The 22,175-nt window shown below is 35.6% G+C and overlaps 2 protein-coding genes and 1 long non-coding RNA gene across 4 annotated transcripts in view; all 3 read right to left on the bottom strand.

Annotated features, from left to right (window-relative positions):
* Nucleotides 1-1,639, bottom strand: part of LOC141366158 (uncharacterized) — a 106,227-nt gene extending 104,588 nt beyond the window's left edge. Inside the window, exon 1 of the long non-coding RNA XR_012371260.1 lies at nucleotides 1,482-1,639. This is a non-coding gene — a long non-coding RNA (uncharacterized lncRNA). The remainder of the gene's footprint in view (nucleotides 1-1,481) is intronic.
* A 1,683-nt stretch (nucleotides 1,640-3,322) lies between these two features.
* hnrnpabb (heterogeneous nuclear ribonucleoprotein A/Bb) lies at nucleotides 3,323-6,408 on the bottom strand. 2 transcript variants are annotated; one of them, XM_055180086.2, is made up of 8 exons: nucleotides 6,253-6,408; nucleotides 5,640-5,810; nucleotides 4,813-4,981; nucleotides 4,566-4,724; nucleotides 4,361-4,492; nucleotides 4,140-4,239; nucleotides 3,718-3,965; nucleotides 3,323-3,637 (listed from the first exon to the last, which is right to left on the bottom strand). In XM_055180086.2, the coding sequence occupies exons 2-7, from the start codon at nucleotides 5,792-5,794 to the stop codon at nucleotides 3,733-3,735; spliced, it is 948 nt and encodes a 315-aa protein (XP_055036061.1). In that variant the 5' UTR covers nucleotides 5,795-5,810; nucleotides 6,253-6,408; the 3' UTR covers nucleotides 3,323-3,637; nucleotides 3,718-3,732. The 2 variants fall into 2 exon arrangements, with proteins under 2 accessions (XP_055036061.1, XP_055036062.1); XM_055180087.2 differs by having other exon boundaries at nucleotides 6,261-6,334.
* A 1,727-nt stretch (nucleotides 6,409-8,135) lies between these two features.
* LOC129423697 (small ribosomal subunit protein RACK1) lies at nucleotides 8,136-14,183 on the bottom strand. The gene is made up of 8 exons (XM_073871535.1): nucleotides 13,938-14,183; nucleotides 13,502-13,673; nucleotides 13,265-13,408; nucleotides 10,139-10,238; nucleotides 9,930-10,040; nucleotides 9,658-9,798; nucleotides 8,435-8,545; nucleotides 8,136-8,258 (listed from the first exon to the last, which is right to left on the bottom strand). The coding sequence occupies exons 1-8, from the start codon at nucleotides 14,044-14,046 to the stop codon at nucleotides 8,193-8,195; spliced, it is 954 nt and encodes a 317-aa protein (XP_073727636.1). The 5' UTR covers nucleotides 14,047-14,183; the 3' UTR covers nucleotides 8,136-8,192.
* Nucleotides 14,184-22,175: the final 7,992 nt, after the last annotated feature.

Raw genomic sequence — 22,175 nt, 5'->3', positions numbered from 1 at the left:
AAATATTTACATGTGTATATATTTATATATAATTTATATTCTATTTAAATATGAATTCTTACTTCCTTTTAAAAAAATATTTCTAAAAAGTATTCTTCTTAAAAAAAATCTACATGTGTATGTATTTCTATACATAATTATTATACACAATACACACACATATATGATGTAAACAAAAACTTTTATTCTGCAAACGATTAGTTGCAATTAGTTGTTTTACAGCCCCAAACAGTCAGTTATTTTCTCACAAGTACTTTTAAACTTTTTTAAATGATTTGTGTCTAGTGCCAACTTGCAATCCAAACTCACCTTTTACAATCAAATAAAGTATAAAAAAATATTTCTTTATGTCTTTGAAATACGAAATATAGACATTGAAAGTCATTTTATTTCTATATTAAACATTGTGAAACGTTCAATGCTTGTTTTTAGAAAACAAATTAAATCTTGTTTTCAAATTTATATATTTAAAAACAATTTATATTTGAAGACAATTTATATATTTTTTAAAATATCTGTTTTTCCAATTAGATGAATTGAACTCATAACTAGTCGTTGGCTTAGTGCTGTTTAAAAAGAGTGGTCCATTAGGTAAAGTGTTTACTCTTAATCCAGATTAAAATTGTATTTTAAATTACAATATTTGTGTGTAATCTATGATGTATATTTTCTCATTTTAAAGGGATAGTTCACCCAAAAATAAAAATTATGTAATCATTTCTTACTTTCATGTTGTTACAAACCTGTATACATTTTTGTTCTGATGAATATGAAGGAAGATAATTTGAGAAAAGTTTGTATCCAAACTGATCATGAGCCCCATTCACTTCTATAATATGAAAATAAAAATACTATGATAGTGAATGGGGCTCATGAACGGTTTATTTACAAACATTCGTCAAAATATCGTTCTTTGTGTTTATCAGAACAAATACATTTATACAGGATTGTAACAACATGAGAGTGAGTAAACGCTGAGAGAATTTTGATTTTGGGCGAACTACCCCTTTAATGGTTTAAGCGCCACATGTATAGCTATTTGGCGCCCTCTACCGACCATCAGGATATAGCAGGCTTCACAATAATACAGTTGCACATTATTTACAAATAAATTATAGGACTGAAATATTTTCTTTAGAAAGGAAAGCCTTTAAATCGGGTTTTATCTATGAAATCCAATAAAATATTCATTTACCATAAGCTGTGGTTTAAACTAACGTTAAGTGTGTCATTTTAACTAAAGCAAAAAACTTATATCAACATGTAAGAAAACAATTAATCTTCCACTGTATTACAAGTAAATATGGGGCCAAATGAATATTTAAAGCTGATAATAATGTAATTATCAAAAAATAAACATTCTGATATGTTTAAGTTAGCTCGCCTCATCTTTCATATGATTCATCATATTTGAGGCACATTTTTCTCCATGACCTGTGTAGCATCTTACCTTATCTGCTAACAATACTCGATAAACTCACCTGTACTCAATAATCTTCTTCATTAACTGTTTTTCATGTCCATCATTTCTGTTCATTTTGGATTTTACTTTGTTGTTTAGCGGCATGACCGTGTTGTTTTCTCTCACACGTGGAGACGCGTGAAGTGCATCAAAGAGCGAGGTTTTATGATTCGAACGAACCGATTCAACATTTGTTCATCATTAGATTGTCATAACTTTGAGGTTAAATCCGTGAGGTGAGTGAAACGTAAATGTGTAAAACGTGAGAGAGATAAAGTAAGCTACCGTAGATCTAAAGTTGAATCTGTGGTACATAACGTTAGCCTTGGATCACGTAATTGTCTTCCAAAAAACTTCGCTAAAAAAATGTTTAATGCTGCAGACCACAGTGCTTCTGAATTAAACTCTGAATTAAATAGTCCGTTCCACCAAAATATTTAAAGTTACAAAAAAAATAATTTCCCTACACTGCAAAAAAAATGACTTTCTTATTATTTTTGTCTTGTTTTCAGTACAAATATCTAAATAAAAATTAAATGAAGATGCATTTTCTTTATGAGCAAAAAGACCGAAGAAAATTAGTCTAGTTTAAGACCAAAAATATAAAATTTGACAAATATTTTTGCTTGCTTTAAGCACAAAATCAATTCTCATCAATTTACTGCAAAAAAATATATATATTTTCAAGGGAAAAAATTCTTAGTATTTTTGTCTTGTTTTCAGTACAAATATCTAAAATATTCCTCACCCTTAAGCCATCATAGGCTTATATCACAATAGTTCTATTACATATATTAGTCTGGCTCTTTCTAGCTTTAAAATAGCATTGGATAGTGCCTCATTTGTCCAAAGCTCCAAAAAACAACATGATCCATCAAAAACTACACTGCAAAAAAATAAGCAAAATGACTTAAGAAAATAAGACAAAAAAAACAAATGGAAGTAAATTTGTGCTTAAAACAAGCTAAAAATCTGCCAATGGGGTAATAAAAACTTTTAAACCCTTAATTCAAGAAAATATTTCTTTCTTAATATAAGTTTTTGCTTGTTTTAAGCACAAATTCACTTAAAATTGTATATTTTTTGTCTAAAATATATATATCTTCTGTCATTTATTCACATATGGCTGTAGTTTACTTTTCAATCCAAGTGTTTCCTTACAAAAAATATGTATCATTTCACCCTAGGAGACATTCAATAACTCTATGGGTTTTCTTTTGATGGATAAGGTTCTTGGAGCTGTAAAACAAAAAATTGGGGCACTATCCAATGCTATTACAAAGCTGAAAAGAATCTGAATCTTACTTAATGTAACTCTTGTGTTACATAAACCTAGGTTTATGATTTGAGTAAACTGTTCCTTAAAGTACTAGCATTTTTCAAATGGTGCCAAAATGTAATTTGAGGAACACAGCAGGGAACACCATGTGTGCTTTGTCACGTTGGATGAAGAATCTGTTAAATTAAATATGGTGAAGTATCAGTACTTTGTGTTTTGAGGGGAACTGGGGTTATCAGTTTATAAAAATAACGGTATTGCAAAAAAAGAAATTCATTTACAGCCAGTAAACAGAACATTTAACTTACAAAATCATTTATTTCTACCAAAACACTACTGAAATGAGACTTCAATGAACAACTCTGGTCCCTACCAAATATCTCCTGTCAACAAAAAGCGCAAACATTTTTTTATGAAGCAAGTTAAAACAAGTTCATTCAAACCAGCATATTGATAAGCTCCATTAGGCGATACCCAAACATTTAACATTTAGTGGACTTGGATCATCTATATGCAGATTCGTAGCTACGAGACGGAGGAAGTAAACTGGGCACGTAGGAAATGTCTGCAAACACTGGAAATTACTCAAAATCATTTTATTTCAAAAGCTCTGGCAGCTCCCGAACCTCATGTGGTAAATCCAGTAGACATGTAAAATACAACCATACAATACATTATTCAAAAAAGGTACCAAAAAGTACAGTAAAAATTACACTTCCGCCTGTGGAAATGTGGACAAAGGAAAATAAATTTAAAATAAAAAACGTGGAAGTGTGACTTTGCTTCCCCAGTTCGTCTGTTCTGTACAAATGGATCATGATCTTGTCTGTAGAGGGAGAGCGAGTCTCTGAACTGTTGTCATCGTGTTTGACTCGTGGTTTGAGAATACTTCAGTCCTGCAATAAAGACAGACCATGTGTGTTCAATAGATGCATAATTGTAAAATTTTAATAGTACCAAATAAAGCTTAGGCTACCTGGTGTAAGTGTGATCAGTATGGCTTGTAACTCTGGTGGCCGCCACGTCTTGGTGTTTTGCCATAGCTTGTATTGCCCTGGCTGTAGTCATATCCTCCACCATAGCCGTAATAGCCAGGGTTATAGTCATAGCCGCCATAGCCACCATAACCACCATAACCCTGCTGACCTCCATAGCCATAATCCTGGCTCCCATAGCCCTGGTTCCAGTAGCCGCTATATCCCTGGTTCCAGTTCTGGCCTTGGCCTGGAAGACACATTAAAACAAGTAAATACTAATACGCTTGAGCATTTTAATGTCCGATAACAATGCAGATATCTAGAGAGCAAACCTCCACCGACAAACCAACTAAACCAGGATACTTTAAAGTCACGGTTTTCCTAAAACAGCATATTAAAAAATATATAAACAAGATCTTACCTCCACCACCACGACCTCTGCCACGACCTCCAAAGCCTCCACGATTACCATACTGCTGCTGCTGGTAGATTTCCTTAGGCTGGGCAATTTTGATCTCGCACTAAAACCAGTGACATGGAAAAGTTGGGAAGAGACGAGAAAAGTTATGAAACACACACGTTTTGCATTGGATTTAAATGGACTCCCACAACAACAGAAGAAACAGTCTTCAAGTTCATTACCTTGCTTCCGCTAACATTATGATATTTCTTCTCAAGAACTTTCTTGACAGAAGACTCATCCTTGTACGTGATGAAAACAAATCCCCTCCGTTTCTCAGTCTTTGGATCCGTCGGAAGTTCAATAGTTTCCATCTGCCAGCCATAATCCAAGTGTTAACGTTACCGAAAACAATGAATATTGCTGTGAACAATCAATAAAACCCACCTCTCCGAAGCCTCCGAAGTATTCACGAATCTTCTCTTCAGTGGTCTCTGGGTTAAGGCCACCAACAAAGATCTTCTTGACTGGCTCTTTCTTCATGGCCATGGCTTTCTTGGGATCGATCTGACGCCCGTCTAACCTGTGTTCCTTTTGCGCCAACACCTTAAAAAAGACAACAACATTAGACATTTATCCCAATCCACAAAACTGCTCCTAAACTTAAAGACTGAGGAAGAAATAGCAGTTATACCTTCTCTACACTTTCTGCTTCTTTAAAGAGGATGAACCCAAACCCTCGCGACCGGCCCGTGTTGGAATCCATCTTGATGGTGCAGTCCGTCACCTCTCCGAACTTTGAGAAATAGTCTTTCAGGTCTTTTTTACTGGTGTCCCAGCTGAGTCCTCCAACGAACATTTTTCTAAAAAGACAGACAAAGAGTTTACTCATTTGAGAACAAAACAATGACTTAATATCGCTCGGAATATGCATAACAGCAAAGGCCACCGCTTCACACCACATTTGTCTCTTTAATTGACAAAAACGAGATTAAATGCAACCAATGTGGTTGTCTGGAGTGATTTCTAAGTTAAACTAATTTAACTTGAAAATGACTACCAACAACCACATTGTAACCACCATTCATGTTAATCATCATCTATTGTTATTAATGTAGGACACTACTCCAAAAACCGTAAACCTATTAACATTACAATGCCCTGCAACCATAACAGCCCAAAATGGCTACTGAACTACATTGAGAAAAGGTTCATTCTGATTTATATAAACAATTGAACATTGATTTCATTATTAAATTGCTTTAGCCCCAGATTAACAAAATCAATAACCCACTCGGAGGCTTTCAGATTAAAGAGCAGCAGCTGCCACCTGCGACTCAAACCCTGATGACGCCCGATCACATCCCAACAATGGGCACAATAACCTGGTTGAACACCCGAGCCCCGTCCCATCCCCCACCGGTACCGAAACACATCGGGTCAACGAAGACTCAACTAATTTGACTAACGTTAATTCGTCTAACAGTATTAAAAACCAATTTAAGCTGCAAACATTCTCACCCCGCATCTTCCTCGCCCTTGCTGGCGTCGATCTGCCCTCCATCGCCGTTCTCCTCCTCCGTCGCGGCCTCCCCCGTGGTGGTATCCGCTCCGTTAAAATCATCCTCGTTCCCGTTCTCGGAGGTCTCCATGAACTGATTCTCAGCGTCGGCCATTCTAGTTTTTGATCACCTATAGACACCAATAACAGTTTAAGTGATAAATGATGGAAAGGCTGATGCTAGAACAATAATAGCAGAATGCACAAACCCTGTAAATCAGCGATGCGATACGGTTAAACAACATTTAAGTTAAGCGTATCTTAATCAAATGCGTTAGAAAACAAATCATAAGTGGTGCAAATGTGTTTTCAATTGTAGATACGTAGTCAAAGAAATTTCAAAGAGTTAATTCATTTCATCGGTTAGCGACGAAGGCTAAAGTAGGTTAGCAGCACGCCAAGCTAACTGTCTCAAAGAGCGTGTTAACGTTTACTTAGCTACTAAACGCACCGAATACATAAACACTGCTTTTGAAACAAAAACACCTACTGCATAATTTTCCCTCTTTTAACGCTCAAATTAATCTAAATTCGCAAGCGAAATAAATGAAGAAATAAATGTAATGCATTTACCGGCTTACTGTAAAATATAGGCGCTAAAAAGGCCACACTCCAAAATGGACTCTCGCTTACAGTGCCAACTCGTGGCCACTTTTATAGCACCGGATGAGGTCAGGGATATAAAACGAGTTCTGTTTGGTTGCAAGCGATCGACCTTGCATTGATCGCGTGCTGTGATTGGTCAAGGACAGGTACGGCACCGCCCTCTTTACGGTTTCCTGCTGCGCACTTTAAATGCTGAAGCACTAGATAGTGTTCAAGAACACGAGCTACACAAACGCATTGTTTAGCCAAATCTGTTGCAAATAAGATTATACAAACCGTTTACTATCCGTGATTTTATTTTTTACTAATGATTCCAACAACGTTTGACCAAGTAATACACGACGTCCTAATATTTTTAGTCGTTCATTATTTTAAGAGAATACTTTGCAAAAAGAGATTTACAACAGAAATATCCAATATATTTTGAGATTTTATTTCAATTACTTTACCGGACCTGCGAAAAAATTAATTCCCCCATATAGCGTAACCCTGTTATTCATATATACCGGAGTGGTCGACCGAAATGTTTGTTTTTTTTAATGGCCGATGCCAATTTTAAGAAGCTGTATGGACGATAACACACAGTAAATAAGAGACAAACAGAAAATGTGTGAAACTAAATAAACATGTGTTATGTAACGTTTATAAATATATCATTTTAAAGTACTTATTTACAAAACATAATTAACGTGGATCTACTGTTAGAATAACTGTTTTTGTGTGTGTGTGTGTGTGTGTGTGTGTGTGTGTGTCACAACATGACGTCATGTTAAAAAGTAAATAATGATTGGTCATTTTTACAAATAAATGTAAATTAGCTTTATGGTAACCAGTGTTCGAAATAAAGGGGGGCTGGGGGTCCCAGAACTCCTATAAGCATTCAGGGACCCGCTATAAAGCACAAAAATATTAGAGGGGGTCCCCTGTTTTTCATAAAAATTAAAATACTACATACATTTAAAATTGTTGTGCTGCGCTGCCACAAAGTTATACTGTAGATTAATTGTCCAAAATTCGCAATAAACTAATCCAAAATATTCCTGTCTGAAATAAATGTAAATTTCAAGTGCACCACACCCTGATTTGTGGTGGAATTAACAGATTGTTAGATTTAGGATTGAGGTAAAATTATTTAATATTTAACACTAATTTGAGGGGAAAAAAATGTTTAGGGTTGGATCACATCTTGAAATCACAGGACCCTGTAATTACGGGGAGGGGGGTGTATCTTAGCTAAGGGACCCCAAAATCTTTGACATCATTTGAACACTGTGGTTAACTCTGGCATAACACTTAGACATGCATTGTTTCTGTTAAATAAATGAATAAAATAGATAAATTGTGGTTTTCACAAAGATCTTAACATCTAATCATTGAAATCAGGACATCATAAATTACCAAAAAAAAAAACCTTGCTATCATAAACTTTTACAACACAACACTAAAATTAGAGGCAACAGGACCTTGCACAATGAAACTTTAGTTTTTTAAAGTCAACATTTATATCAGTATTAGGTGTTTTAAATGCATTTAATATGAACTTCATGTGTATCTTAACTGATACTATAGAAAGCATATAAAACAGACTTCCTAATATATATACAACAAATATTTTATGTAAAAATGTTTTTACACAGTATTCACAGAATCAAGGTCTGCGGTTCATCCCAAATCTGCTGGTTATAGCCAAATTGTGTCACTTAAACATCATGCAGATCATTATAAAATCAAACCGGGACTTGTGTCTTTAACTTCCATGAAAAACAAAGATTTATGAACCTCCAAAAAAACAACAAAAGTCTCAAACGTTCCAACACAAAAAACACTAATGAAAACAAGATTTGCAAATATCATTTTTAATATTTATTTTTTATTCGCTTTGCATTCTGCTCTTGGATTTTACGACTTTATCGGGTTCCAATGGTCACCTGCCAAACTCTGATCAGGTTGTCTGTGTAACCAGCAAAGAGAGTCTGAGAAAAAAATAAATATATCAGTGTAATTAATCCAGATATCTCTGTATGTCCGTTAGGTTTACATTTAACATTATCCACTAACACACATTACATTCATCTACCACCCAATCCAGCAGACACCGATTATCAGACAAACAGCTTCAGCGCCGACATTTGTCTGTAGGATTTCTTACCTGTCCATCAGCAGACCAGGCCAGACATGTGCACTGAGGTGGCTCGGCCTTACTGTTTGTGGTGATGACTTCCTGTTTAAGCTCATCAACGATGATCTTTCCCTCCAGATCCTACCAAGAGAGAAACAGACAGAGTCAAGTAAGAGATCTGCAGTGACAACATGATAGGGATAAACAAAAAACCATCCCCAATATCGGCTTAGTCTTTTTAACTCCCATAACTATTTTAAATCACAAATATATTACTAAATGCTTAGACTTTAAAATAGAAGAATATATACAGAATTTATGTAGCACATTTTAAAACATTGAATTGGCCGATGCCACTATCTGGGCAAATCTACTGTACGTTAAAGTTCCCCTGTGATGAAAATCAAGTATCTATTGTTCTTTGTGTGTCTGTGTTTTAAATTTGCTTTAAGAAAAATGTTGTGCAAATTCATCAGTTTACCGAAAACAGAGACTTAAAACCGTAGTTTCAAATCGTCTCAGTTTCCTATGTCACAAACATGTCACATCAAAACTTTTGAGCCATAGATTTATATTGCGCATAAACTTTTTATATGCTATTTTATTTTTATATGCTCACATGTGCATGCAGTGCGCTAAAATAAAAAATATTGCTGCAAACACGCAGTTCATGTATGCATTGTGAAACCAGACTTAGCCTGAAACCATCAAATGTAGCATCTATGTAAACATATACATCTATGGTCCTAGTTTGTGCAATTAAGTGGAGGCGGGGACTAAAGGGCCATCACACTAGATTTTTGATTGTATTGACTTGAGTCAGACTCAAGTTCAAGTCTGAGAAAATACGTTTTATAACCCTAACTAACACTATGGGGTGGTTTCCTAGACAGGGTTTAGATTAATCTGGGACTAGGCCTTAGCTATACTAGGACATTGAAGTAGTTTTCACAAACAAACCTCACAAAAATAACTTCTGGTGTGCATCTTGAGACACAACAATGGCACTGATATATGTTAAGTACAAGGTGTTTTTAAAATAAGGCAGCTCAAACATGCATTTTATACTTTACACTTCCAACCACGGCACTGCCATTTAGTGCAGCGATCAGCTCATTTGCATTTTTAAAGACACACCCACTTACAAATAGTAATGTAACAGGCTCATGACGCGAGGCAAAAATATAATTACCACAATATCAAACTCGTGTTTTAGCTATTATGTGCTATGAATGACAGAGAGCTGCTCATACCCAGATTTTAATGCTGGGTCCTGTTGCGGCACACAGCCAGTATCTGTTCGGACTGAAGCAGAGAGCGTTGATGACATCACCGCCATCCAGCGTGTAGAGATGTTTTCCCTCATTCAGATCCCAAAGCATGGCCTGTCCATCCTGAACACAGAGACACAGGGAACATCAAACCTCCACGCAAACCAAAATAAAGTCAACTAGCACAGAAGTGCAAAAAACAATCAGACTTCCCAAGTTTCAGAACCCAATTATCTGTAAGACATGAAACTGACCTTTCCACCAGAAGCACACAGAGAGCCATCAGGAGATACAGTGACTGTGTTCAGGTAGCCCGTGTGTCCGATGTGATTGGTTTTCAGCTTGCAGTTGGCCAGATTCCACACCTGATGAAACATTACACATAAGACACAGCTCACACCCATCATTAATACAACAGTTGCAAGTGACTCGTGTTGGTTGTTAATATCCTGGCATCACTCACTTTGACCATCTTGTCCCAGCCACAGGAGACGATGATGGGGTTACTGCTGTTAGGGGAGAAACGGACGCAGGAAACCCATTCAGTGTGACTTTCATCCTGAGAAACACAACACAAAATATCTCAGTGTGGATGAGAAAAAGTGCAGCTAAATGACCTGTTAACTGCACTGACTATCAGATACTGCTGGCTGCACTTCTGGAAAAGGATTTTTTGTATAATTTTATTTACAAGTTGGCATTAACATGGAATCAGATATGATACAAAAAGCATATGGTAGAGCAACAGTGTTGACAGTTTGTGAGATAGAGAGAGTGAGTGAGTGTGTGTGTGATCAAACCAGAATTTTAAACTATGTAAGACTTTTTAAAGGAAATATTCTATTGTTTTGGCCTTGTGATCCATGAGAATGAGTATCAAATTATTTAAAAAATCAGAGAAAAACAAATATATCTATATATATATGAAGAGTTTGGTTCCAAAACGCAATAAACGCCATTTTTGAAAAAAATGAGTTACTGCCAAAATCAGCATTATATCAGGTCAGTAATTAAAAGTAAATTCTCAATTTTACGCAAAATCCAGTATCCGCCATGTTATTCTGTCATCTTTTCTCCCTTTTTTTCCCAAAATGCGATAAACGCCACTCCCCCTTTTTTACAGAACGCAATAAATCCCACAGCGCACCATTCACGCAATGTAAACAAACATGGCGGCGCGCTGAGTACACGGAATCCTAGTTTTCCTCATCTACTTTGTACTTTGTGATCAACAAACAAAACAAAATAATACTTTAATTGCATTGATAAACCTGTGATGGTTTTCTGTGATGGGAAAGAAACGTAAGCCATCAACATCTAATAATTTCCCTGAAAGGCACTCGGGAGACGGCCGCTTGTTCTCCCGACAGCATCAAGCTTCTCATGCTAACACATTGACCCCAGAGGATCTTATGAAAAACTTTCCATTATTTTACTCAAAGTCAACGAAAATCGAGCAGGACCAAAAACATTTTACAGATGATCGCTGTGAAAGACGTTAAGCGAAGACGTCAAGTAACCGCAATGACAGGGTTCTTAATATGACAAAGTAAGTGTTTTGATTAATAACATTAATGTTTATATTTTTAATTAGTGTGTACAACTAGTCAACTAAATGAATATAACATGGCAAAGATGAATGCACATTTATATAGGCTATTGATTCAATAGATTTATAGCATTTTGAATAAAAACTTGTCATGGATTTATTGCATTTTGTGGAAGAAATAATCCGTTTTTATAATAAATCTTTGAAAATCAACTTATGGATTTGAATTTTTTATGTTTTTATAACCTAAAGATGCTATGTGAAAGTTTGTAACAGAAAATAGTTGTTTTCATCTTGTCACTTTCTTGGTATAGAAAACACGTTTTTACCAAAATTTGTCAAAATGGATTTATTGCGTTTTGGAACCAAACTCTTCATATATATATATATATATATATATTTTTTTTTTCCAATGACTTCGGACACCAGAGGCCGGTTGCACCAGCTTGGCATGCACCTGGTTTTAAAGACTAGTCTGTAAGACTAGTAAGACTTAGCCTTGGATGTACGCTATGCCTAGATGGTGAAACAGGTGTAAATTTAACCTAGGATGTAAATAGTTACACCTGTTGCACCGTCTAGGCATAGCGTATGTCCAAACTTAATCTTACCATGGGTTCACCCCAGACGCGGTAGAGGCGGCAAAAACGCGCTAATCGCGAGTAGTTGGACGCTTAAACATTTTGAGTTTATTGGCGTGTGAAATTCTAGTCATTCACGCAGAAAATCGCGTCATGGGAGGGGATTCTGTGAATCCGCTCGTTCCTGTAATCATGTCACTACTAGAGTAGGCTCCTGATTGGTTAAAGCGGTGCATTTTTTCAGCAAAGTTCAGATTTTTCAACTCGCACATTTCGCGCGGCGACACTCAATTCGCGCAAACTAGACACGCGAACAAGGCGGAATTGCGTCTACCGCGCCACGCTAAACGCTACATTCGCACCGCGAGACCTCCAGACGCGCGTAAACGCATCTTTACGTTGACTTAACATTGAAATCACTCGTGCTTGACGCCTTTACTGCGGCTGGTGTGAACAGAGCATTACGTCTAGTCAAAGGTAGGCGTAAATTTAAAGTGTTGACTTGTTTCTATGGCAAAATAGAAATAATTAAATTGACGAGACATTGGTGCGTCTAATGCATCCGTGAGCACTAGACTTTTATTATAGGATACAAACATTGGACAAAAACACAATGGTTTAACACCTAATGTACAAATTAATGGTTGCATTAAGCATAAAAAGCCACAATCCTTAAGTACTGCCAATAAAAATTAACATATTTCATTAGGGATGCCCCGATATGGAAATTTTGGCCGATACCGATAAATCTTTATATTTGGGGGCCGATAACCGATATATATAGGCCGATAAATATTCGTATTATTTTCACAATGAAAAAAACTCCCAGACCGCGGACATCTTGTCTTTGTGCTAGACTAGCATACTCTTCTTAAGCCCGCAACACGTGTCATCTTCGTGCTATGTCACAGAAAGCACCAATCAAAACTCCACATGGCCAGCAATGAGCAAGTGAAGTGGTTCAACAAACCAAAATAATACATCATTTATCGGCTTTCATTTATCTGCTTAATTTTGCTATCAGACCGATAACCGATAATATTACAAATAAGCAGTTATCGGCCTATAACGATATGTCGGCCGATATATCGTGCATCCCTATATTTCATGCATGCAGAGTGAGAGACTGCACCAATGAATTGGATTTTGTACTTGTAAATGTGTGAGAGGAGGGAAAGCTTTAATTTGTTATTTATTAGCTAGCGGCAGTAAATGTGAGTTTGTAAACGTAGTGACACGAAAGGCGTATCAACTATCAATTTGAACACAATCGTCTACACTGAGCGTAGCTGCACCTGGTCGTAGTATTAGATGGTGCAACAGGCTGAAAAATGTATTTAACAAAGTGCTTACACCAAACGTTTTTACGTCTAGCTGGTGCAACCGGCCCCTGACGTACCTGCAATTATATAATCACTGTTACGATGAAGCCCGTCTGTCAGAGCAGCTCTCATCCTGAATCGTGTACTTGCACACACCCAGGGTGTTCCACAGCTTGATGGTTTTATCCCGAGAGCCAGACACGATCTGACGGTTATCAGCAGAGAAGGCCACGCTCAACACATCTTTAGTGTGTCCCACAAAGCGACGGGTCGTGGTACCACTACAAAGAACATTAAATAGTTAAAAAAAGTTACTTGCATTCTTCTTCTTATATCAAGTAGTTTAAAAAACACTTCTCTATCACCACACTCACGTGGTGAGGTCCCACAGACGCAGGGTGCTGTCCCAGGACCCAGACAGGGCAAACTGACCATCAGATGAGATGACCACATCACTCACAAAGTGAGAGTGTCCACGGAGAGCTCTCTGAGGGATGCCGTAGTTAGTTTCATCACGGGTCAATTTCCACATAATGACGGACTTATCTAGTAGACAAACAAGAACATATTCACAGCTTACATGTTAAACAAGAAAGCTAAATTTAAATATCTAGATCCGTTCTGTAATATTTGATCAGACAGGCAACTGTGCTCTTTAACATCAGATCGAGAGACAAACAGCGGTTTACTGTAATATCTAATGACAGAGAGACAGATGTGTGCTGTAATACTGGATCAGAGAGACAGCTGTGCACTGAAACACTTGATCAGAGAGACAGACAGCTGTCTGACAGTCTCTGTGTGCAATACCTCTGGACGAGGAAAGGATCATGTCAGGAAACTGCGGTGTCGTGGCAATCTGCGTCACCCATCCGTTATGTCCCTTCAGGGTTCCTCTTACGGTCATCTGCTCTGTCATCTTGGCGGCTTTGCTCCGGTTCGGTACCGATTGATGGTGTCAGATTAAGTCGGATTGAATCTGATGGTCTGATGCGCCGCTTCGCTCAAGTTTACAGCGCTCGGAAAGGAGCAACTTTTCTTCTTTTCTGTGTTATGCCGGTTGAAGAATCATCTAGTTTTGCATAAGCGCCACCTATCGGCTGGAGTGTGCAGCGACGCTAAAAAACAAACACCGCATACGGCAAAAAAATACTTTTTTCTGGCCAAAAATATGGTTTTAATATATGCTAAATATATTTTTTAAATAAAAAATATTTTGATATGAAGGTTAAAACTAAATATTTTTCAAAGGGCAAGCAATTACATTTTAAATTTTACAAGAAATGTTTCTTGGTCAAAATATATGTTAAATATATGCTAAAAAATATATTAAAACTTAAAATCTAATTTGATTTATTTATATATTTAATTTTACAGGTTTGTAACATAAACATAAAGTTTTTCTTCAAATCCGACGTAAATATATTTCCTTGCTTTAAAATATATTTATTTTTTTAAATACATTTCAAAGTTTCCAAAAAAGGCCAAAAAATGTATTGGTGAAAATATATATTTTTAAACATATTCCAAAATATATATTCAGCAAATGTATTTTTGGCAATTTTTTGTATATTTTGAAATATATAAAAAAAAATTGGGACTTTAATGAAATACTCCTTCTTTACATTAATTGTAATATTTTTTAATATTATGAATTCCTACATTGTTGAATATATATATATATATATATATTTTTTTTAAACAGATTCCAATATATATATATATATATATATATATATATATATATATATATATATATATATATATATATATATATATATATATATATATATTCAGCAAATATATTTTTGGCAATTTTTTGTATATTTTGAAATATATTTTAAAACAAATTTTTGGCCATATGGGACTTTAATGAAATACTCCTTTTTTACATTATTTGTAATATTTTTTAATATAATGAGATCCTACATTTTCACGTATATTCTTATCTAGTAATGTACATTATCGTTTAAGAGTATAGAGTCACTTGTCAAAGTTGTTTGTACTCATCACGAAACAAAATTAATTAAAACAGTTTTTAAAATACAGAAAATTTACAATAAAAACAATGAAAGCCAAGAATAGATGGGAACTCATTCAACATTATTAAAATAACGTTTCGGGGTGAGACATCAAGAACAAGAGAACATTTCTAAATAAAGGGTTAACACCAAATAAAATGGTTTTGATATTTGGGGTTTATTTATTCACAACACAACTCCTATAGTTACATTTGTGTGGTTTTGGTGATACCACTACACTACGGAAACCTGCACATGCGCACATGACACCCTGTAGTTTTTTGACATCTATGGTCAAGCATCTCCCTCATGTGGTAGCTAAGATTAATTACAAGTCCAGTGTGTCCCCAATTTTTTTTAAATTTTAGCCACACTTATAAAACAAAAAAAAAACACTTGACCACAACGCGAAAATGTGTTCAAAATTGGACGTTTAATCGCGCGTGCATACGTATTTTTGCACACGTGAAATTCATGTGGCTTGTAAGTGCAAGCACACAAAAATAATTTACGTTTTATACGATATTAAATTATAGATGTATAATTGTATAATTCATAGATTAATAATTTAGTTGTCAAACTTTTGTCAAACGTCAACTAGTTAAAAAGTTGTCCAGCAGAGGGAGCACAACATCTGTTTTATACAAAGAGCTGAAAGACAGTCCAGCAAATGATGATAAGATGATTAAGATATTTATTTGTCAAACCTTTAACATCTTCAGGAAACCATCTTTATTATTTTTATTGTTCTGCAAACTGATTAGATCAGTTAAAAGTCCTCGCTGTAGGCCTACTTTTGTACAACAGGCCCTGATATAAATATAAGTGTCTGTAGAGGAACGCTTTTGTCTTTGACCACAAAACAAAGAAGTTAGCATATAAGAGCCAACACATCTGCGTTCAGATGAAGAGTTTGGGTCTCGTAAACCCCCTGAATTAAAACCACATCCCTTTCATGTTGAAGTCGGTCCTCTTGACTCCAGTCCTCGGCTCAGAGTGGCTCCTGGTCTGAGACCGACCGCATGTCTAATATACAGCGGCCTTCTGCTGACAGAGATGTTACCCGCCTTCTTCCTGCCGTTCTATTTTCATTCATACCAGAAGACAGACTGGGTTTTACCTCAATCTCCGACTGCTCCATCTGAAAAAATTCTTAACTGATGTCGCATGGAAAATCATCATGTATAGTATCGTATAAACAGGCCTTTCCATGGCCTACATCAAAGAGTTTTAAACGTTACAAAGCGTTAACACAGACAGAATATTCTTCAATTGTAGAAGTTTGTAAATGATGAGCTTTTCAAATCTGTATACATCTGCATGGTGTGCCAGAAAGGAAACCAAAGCTTTTGTCCAGAGCTTGCAGTCTTCCAGAGTTCAGGTGAAGTTGATGTTGAGCCAAAAACTGTCTCCACCCATACAGTATGTGAGACCACACAGTCAAAAACCAAACCCTACCACAACTCTCAGAGAGATGCATCAAAAAAATAGATGAGCTAAAACATAAAAATATGCAAATACATAATATTTCAGTTTTAATATAATGTAAAGAAGTTCCTATGATGAGAGAAGCAAAAACACAGCTGCTTCCAAATATGAGAAACAAAGTATTTAGTGGACTTGAAGGTAATTGTCGCATTAATTGTTTTTTCTTGGACATTTGGACATCAACCCTGAAAAAAATCTCCAGATCCAGGCAGGCAGGGATATTCCTGACCAGGAAGAGCTCGAGACACAGTCAGGAGCTGATGGAGACACGACACATCTCAATTATTTGTCCTATATGTAAGGAATAATTGACGACGGGCCATTGAATTATAAGAAAATAATGCACACCAAGGTGGTAATGCGGCACGACGCGAAGCGGAGTGCCGTTACACCGCAGGTGTGCATTATTTTCAAATAATTCAAAGGACCGGAGTCAATTATTCCGCTTATACCACGGTTACCACAAACATTGCTCTGGTGCCTATTTTTAAGACATTTGAAAAGATAGGTGTGCGGTTTACAGAAAAATAATCAACACCCATAGAACATTTCTCAGCCAATCAGAATGCAGCATTCAACAGACCCGTGGTATAAACAGCAAAAAAAGTATACTTTTAAACTTATTTAAATTAATTAAAATTTTGTAATGTATTAACATAAATAGATTTTCGACCAAATATATTTTTTGCTATTTTTGTTATATATTTTGATATAAATATATTATTAAAATATAAATAAATAGATTCTTAACCCTCAAACGGTTCTTATTTTCTGTTTACAATACTGGCCCTTGGGGTCTATATGACCTCAAAATTAAAGACGTAATTGTTCAAAAAATATACATTTTTCAATTATACAAATAATATATCTTTTTTTTTGTTTACTTCTTATCTATACAATTAAGCTGTGTTTTGAGAGATTTTTGGTACCCATTCACCCCAAAAATACATTAGCTTGCATGTGATATATAGATTTTTAAGAAAAAAATCACTTAAATGATTATCTAAATTTAATTTAAATAGTTTCTCGATGTTGATCTATGTATAGGGTGTAGAATTCAACTTTTTGCTGGTTAGAGAGATAAAGGAATAACCGTTTAAAAAGAAATAGCTTTAACCAGCAGAGGGCCGTAGAAAACCAAAATAACAGCCTTATGCAAAGCATTCTGGGAACCATAAATCCTCAAAAACCCTCTGTTTTTTTCCTTCAGATTTTGGTTCCCAGAATGCTTTGCATGAGGCTTTATTTGACTTTTATCAGACTTATTAATGTTTAATGTTCATTTAACACACTGTTGGCAGTAAATGACATACATTTAAATCTACAGTAAGTTACTGGCAAACAGCTCCCAGTAATACTTAAGTTTCTACACTCTAAAAAAATTATGTGTTGGATTTACTTAAAATATATATGCACCATTTTTGTATCACACTTTTTAAGTAGTCCCAACTTTGATAGTTTTACTTAAAATTAACAAGAAAACCTGTGTTTTATGTACTATTTTAAGTAAAGAATGTTGATGAACTCAAAATATTTAAGTTCATATAACACATATTTTCTTGTTTATTTTAAGTAAAATTATTACACACACACACACACACACACACACACACACACACACACACACACACACACACACACACACACACACACACACACACACACACACACACACACACACACACACACACACACACACACACATTAGGTCAAATTTCTGTGGCATTTTGTAAAAACAGACATTTCAAAATGCATCAAAAACTTCAAAAAAATCTAATTTTTGAAATAATATTTTTTTTAATGTCCTTTCTAATGTATATTTATACATAAATTCACAAAATGTATCACTAAAGTAGTAATGTGAGCAGTTGGCCATATCCAGTAAAATGAATGGTTTTATTCTGTAAAGATAAAGACTTGTTAATGTTTAATGTTAATTTAACTTTAAACAAACTGTTGCCAGTAAATAACATATATTTAAATTTACAGTAAGTTACTGGCAAACAGCATAACTACGGCAAAATTTGCTTTTATTAGCCTAAATGTATGGCAAATACAAAAATACATTTCATTGAGCTTAATTATATATTTAAAACATATTTTTGGTCAGAAAATAAATTTTATTTGCTGTAATGAAACTTGAATGAGTCAGTGACACTAGACACACAAACAAAAAGATTTCCTGAATTCATCCTCTGAGGAAACTAAAGAAACAATGTCACAGACTCATTCTGACATCATCACGCAGAGACATTGTCATCACGGGTGGGCGATGGTTTAAGGAGGACCACACAGGAAATTCCCTTACAATGGCTTTTGTAATCTTATCAACTCATACCAAATACACTTAGACCTTGAATCATGAGCTTTTTAAAGTTTGATCCCGACTCTCTCTCTCTTCGTTTGGACCGGGAACAGGTGGAAGTGAAGATCCCGGTGGGGTTAATTATTAGTTCGGATCTGTCCAGGGCCTGACGGCACATTTCCTCCGGCAACTCAGGATAGAAAATATTCAACACCCTCTATTGTTTCTTAACATAATGATAACAAATCAGTCACAAGGTTCCTCATTCAAGAACACACGTGTTTATACGAGACCTTGTCGGTCAGGGATACTACGCTACTCCAACAGCTGACGTGTCAGCGGTGATGCAATACACATTAATCACATTCAAAGAAAGAAGATACTGTAAGAAAGAAGCGTAATGAAAAAAAACCTTCTTTACGTCAAAATATGTGTTTTTTTGCATCATGTGAACCATGTGCATCATGCGTCATGTCAAATACGTGTCTGCTGCACACGCATGGAAAAGGTTTATGATAAAAGAGATGCTCAAAATACTCATGAGTTTAAGCGAGTATCTGGCGAACGCGAGCATAAAGCAGCAAGCACATTTTTTGACATGTCGCGTGATGCACATAGGTTCACATGACATGCCAAACACATATTTTGACATGACGAGCACACATGACGGGCTAAATACATGTTATGACATATTTAGCATTGCATTGTCCCCCTATTCATACTTTATATATCAGTGCCCAATCTTGTTATATCCAATATCTGTTGAAGGTAACATTTTGGTGAATATAATGTGCTCAGTTGTTTAATTGTAAAGATTTTTTGTTTAATTTTTAAAATTGCAATGATAATTATTTTAGCATGAAAACAATGTCATAGTGTAAAACATCTTCATGGTCCTGTTTCATTTTCTTTTACGTTGTTATCTAGTATACCTCTCTACCACCACAATAGTGCTTTACAACTTAACCTTCCATAACTTAACATTTAACCATCTGACATTAGATTTCTCTTAAGGACTCTGAAATGCATTATTGCAGCTCTATACACAGCAGCACTAAACTAAGGGGCTTTTAAGGACCGGTGTGTAATTTCAAATGACCCTGGTTGAGTTTACAGGAAATCATCTGCGCTTACATCATATTCAGACCCATTTACATCCATCTCATTCAGACTTCATGTCTTTTAGTCTGATGTCAGATGACAGATAAAAAGTGATTGACAGGTAGTTGTGGAATGAGAACCTAAAATGTGATCTTGGACCATAAAACCATAAGCCGCACGGGTATATTGGTAGCAATAGTCAACAACACATTGTATGGGTCAGGATATTAAGTAAAGATCATGTCCATGAAGATATTTCCTAGTGTAAATAATATCAAAAATTATGTATCATCATTAGTCATATGTGTGACTAAGGACTTCATTTGGACAACTTTAAAGGCGAGTTTCTCAATATTTGGATTTTGCACCCTCACATTCCAGATTTTCAAACAGTTTGGGCCAAATATTGAAAGCTTATTTATTAAAGGGGAGAATGAAAAAGCATTTTTACCTTGTCTTTGTTGAATAATGGTAGTCTACCCGCATTCACAAACATACAAAAAGTGCTAAACATGCTAAACATCTCAGTCTCATAGAAATTCCTCTTTTAGAAATGTCAGCCAGAAAACGGCCCAATCTGAAAAACTGATGCTTATGACATCACAGGCATCTAACTGCCTCTCCACTTTAAATTAATTGGCTACATTTTTTGAGTGGCAGCAAAGTCAGCCAATCAGTAATGAGATTGCAAGTTAAGCCAGTAGGGGGAGCCAAATAGGTGCAAAACCACTTGTTTAAAATCCCCCACCCTAATAGAGCTATCTGAGAGAGGTTTTTAGGAAGCTTTTAAGACATTACAGACCCAAACAAAACATTTTTTGCCTACATGTCACATCACAGAACAAGGATAAATCTATGTCACCTTTAATTTTTTAGATGATGTATAAATCTTAATAATAAATAAATTACCCACATGACTCATATAGGTTTTGTGGTCCATGAAATAAGACAAAACATACAAACAAGATCCCACTGGAATTCATATGTATTTTTTTAAGTTGCCTAATTCATAAGCATTTGTATAAAGTGAATTGTACGATTATTTAAAATACAATAATGAAACCTCTTAAACCTAACATCATGAGGCGAAAGCAAAATTTTGTCATACAAATTCTTATGAATTAGCAATTCCCATGAGTGTTTTTTATAGACCGTTTCAGCAGTAACAACATAAACAAGCAGCTGCCGCGGTCCGCACGTAACTTCCGGTAAACTCCGCTAAGAATAACAACAAAGTTCTTTAAACGTAGTTTATTTATATAACAAGCTAAAAAACAACACATAGATTACCTAGGAAACCAAAACATTTGTTATTTCCGACGAGGCATTGTTCAAGAGATCAGTTTAGCAACTAGTCAGACCATTACAAAAAAACGAAACCAGAAGTAAGTTTCGGATCCAGACGTGTATCACGCGTGTCTGATGAAACCGTCTATAGATACAAAAAAGTTTATCTATCATTGTTTAAACATTCACACTCCAATAATTACAAAAAAGCAAGCATTTCTTTTATATTAACAAACAAACACGAGGCCGGTGGAGACTTGTATTGCTCTTGCAAAACTAATAATAGTGGAGTTCACTGTTATGTTTCTTAAAGCATAACATCACAATACTGATGACACAAAGTAACCAATCAGAAAGATATTAAATATTGTTATTATATGTTGTGATACACCAATGCAATCTCATGGCAATTCATTTGTCATATTCTGGTAACGTGGCTATGCATTCATTTGCGTGACAACATTCACATGTTTTTGCTTTCGCCCCTGTGATATTGGGGTTAGGGATGGGGTTTCATGACTGTTTTTTATGAAAATCAAATGTTTTTAGGCTGGATCAGGTCATCTGATACACACATATTACATTATATTACATAGGATGAAGTTGTCCATTTAAGATACCTGCTATAAGTATATGAGGTTGATGTTGGTGTCTCCAAGCAAATGAAATGTCTCTGAGAGATGACAATGCTACGGACAACAGATCAGATCAGAAGGAAAAACGAGTCTGAGACGTGGTTGCCTGCTAAGAGCACGACAAATATGTGGATCCGATCTTTACAAGGTCTAGACGAGTGAAGTTTGGCTCCAACTCAAGGACGCAGACATTATAATTATAGTGTCCAGG

This window comes from Misgurnus anguillicaudatus, chromosome 9 (genome assembly GCF_027580225.2).
Source record: "Misgurnus anguillicaudatus chromosome 9, ASM2758022v2, whole genome shotgun sequence".
NCBI lineage: Eukaryota > Metazoa > Chordata > Actinopteri > Cypriniformes > Cobitidae > Misgurnus > Misgurnus anguillicaudatus.
The sequence above is the reverse complement of the archived record's forward strand: the minus strand, read 5'-3'. Positions and strand labels throughout refer to the sequence as shown.

What these genes read in the sequence shown, in the direction of transcription:
- LOC129423697 (XM_073871535.1), bottom strand. Translation starts at nt 14,046, where the DNA reads ATGACAGAGCAGATGACCGTAAGAGGAACCCTGAAGGGACATAACGGA. An exon ending in GATCCTTTCCTCGTCCAGAG is followed by an intron (nt 13,674 to 13,937) that starts GTATTGCACACA and finishes TTTGTCTACTAG; the next exon opens with ATAAGTCCGTCATTATGTGG. An exon ending in GGTGTGTGCAAGTACACGAT is followed by an intron (nt 10,239 to 13,264) that starts TCAGGATGAGAG and finishes GTGTTGTGTTTC; the next exon opens with TCAGGATGAAAGTCACACTG.
- hnrnpabb (XM_055180086.2), bottom strand. Translation starts at nt 5,794, where the DNA reads ATGGCCGACGCTGAGAATCAGTTCATGGAGACCTCCGAGAACGGGAAC. An exon ending in AAGCAGAAAGTGTAGAGAAG is followed by an intron (nt 4,725 to 4,812) that starts GTATAACTGCTA and finishes GTCTTTTTTAAG; the next exon opens with GTGTTGGCGCAAAAGGAACA. An exon ending in CAGAGGTCGTGGTGGTGGAG is followed by an intron (nt 3,966 to 4,139) that starts GTAAGATCTTGT and finishes TGTGTCTTCCAG; the next exon opens with GCCAAGGCCAGAACTGGAAC.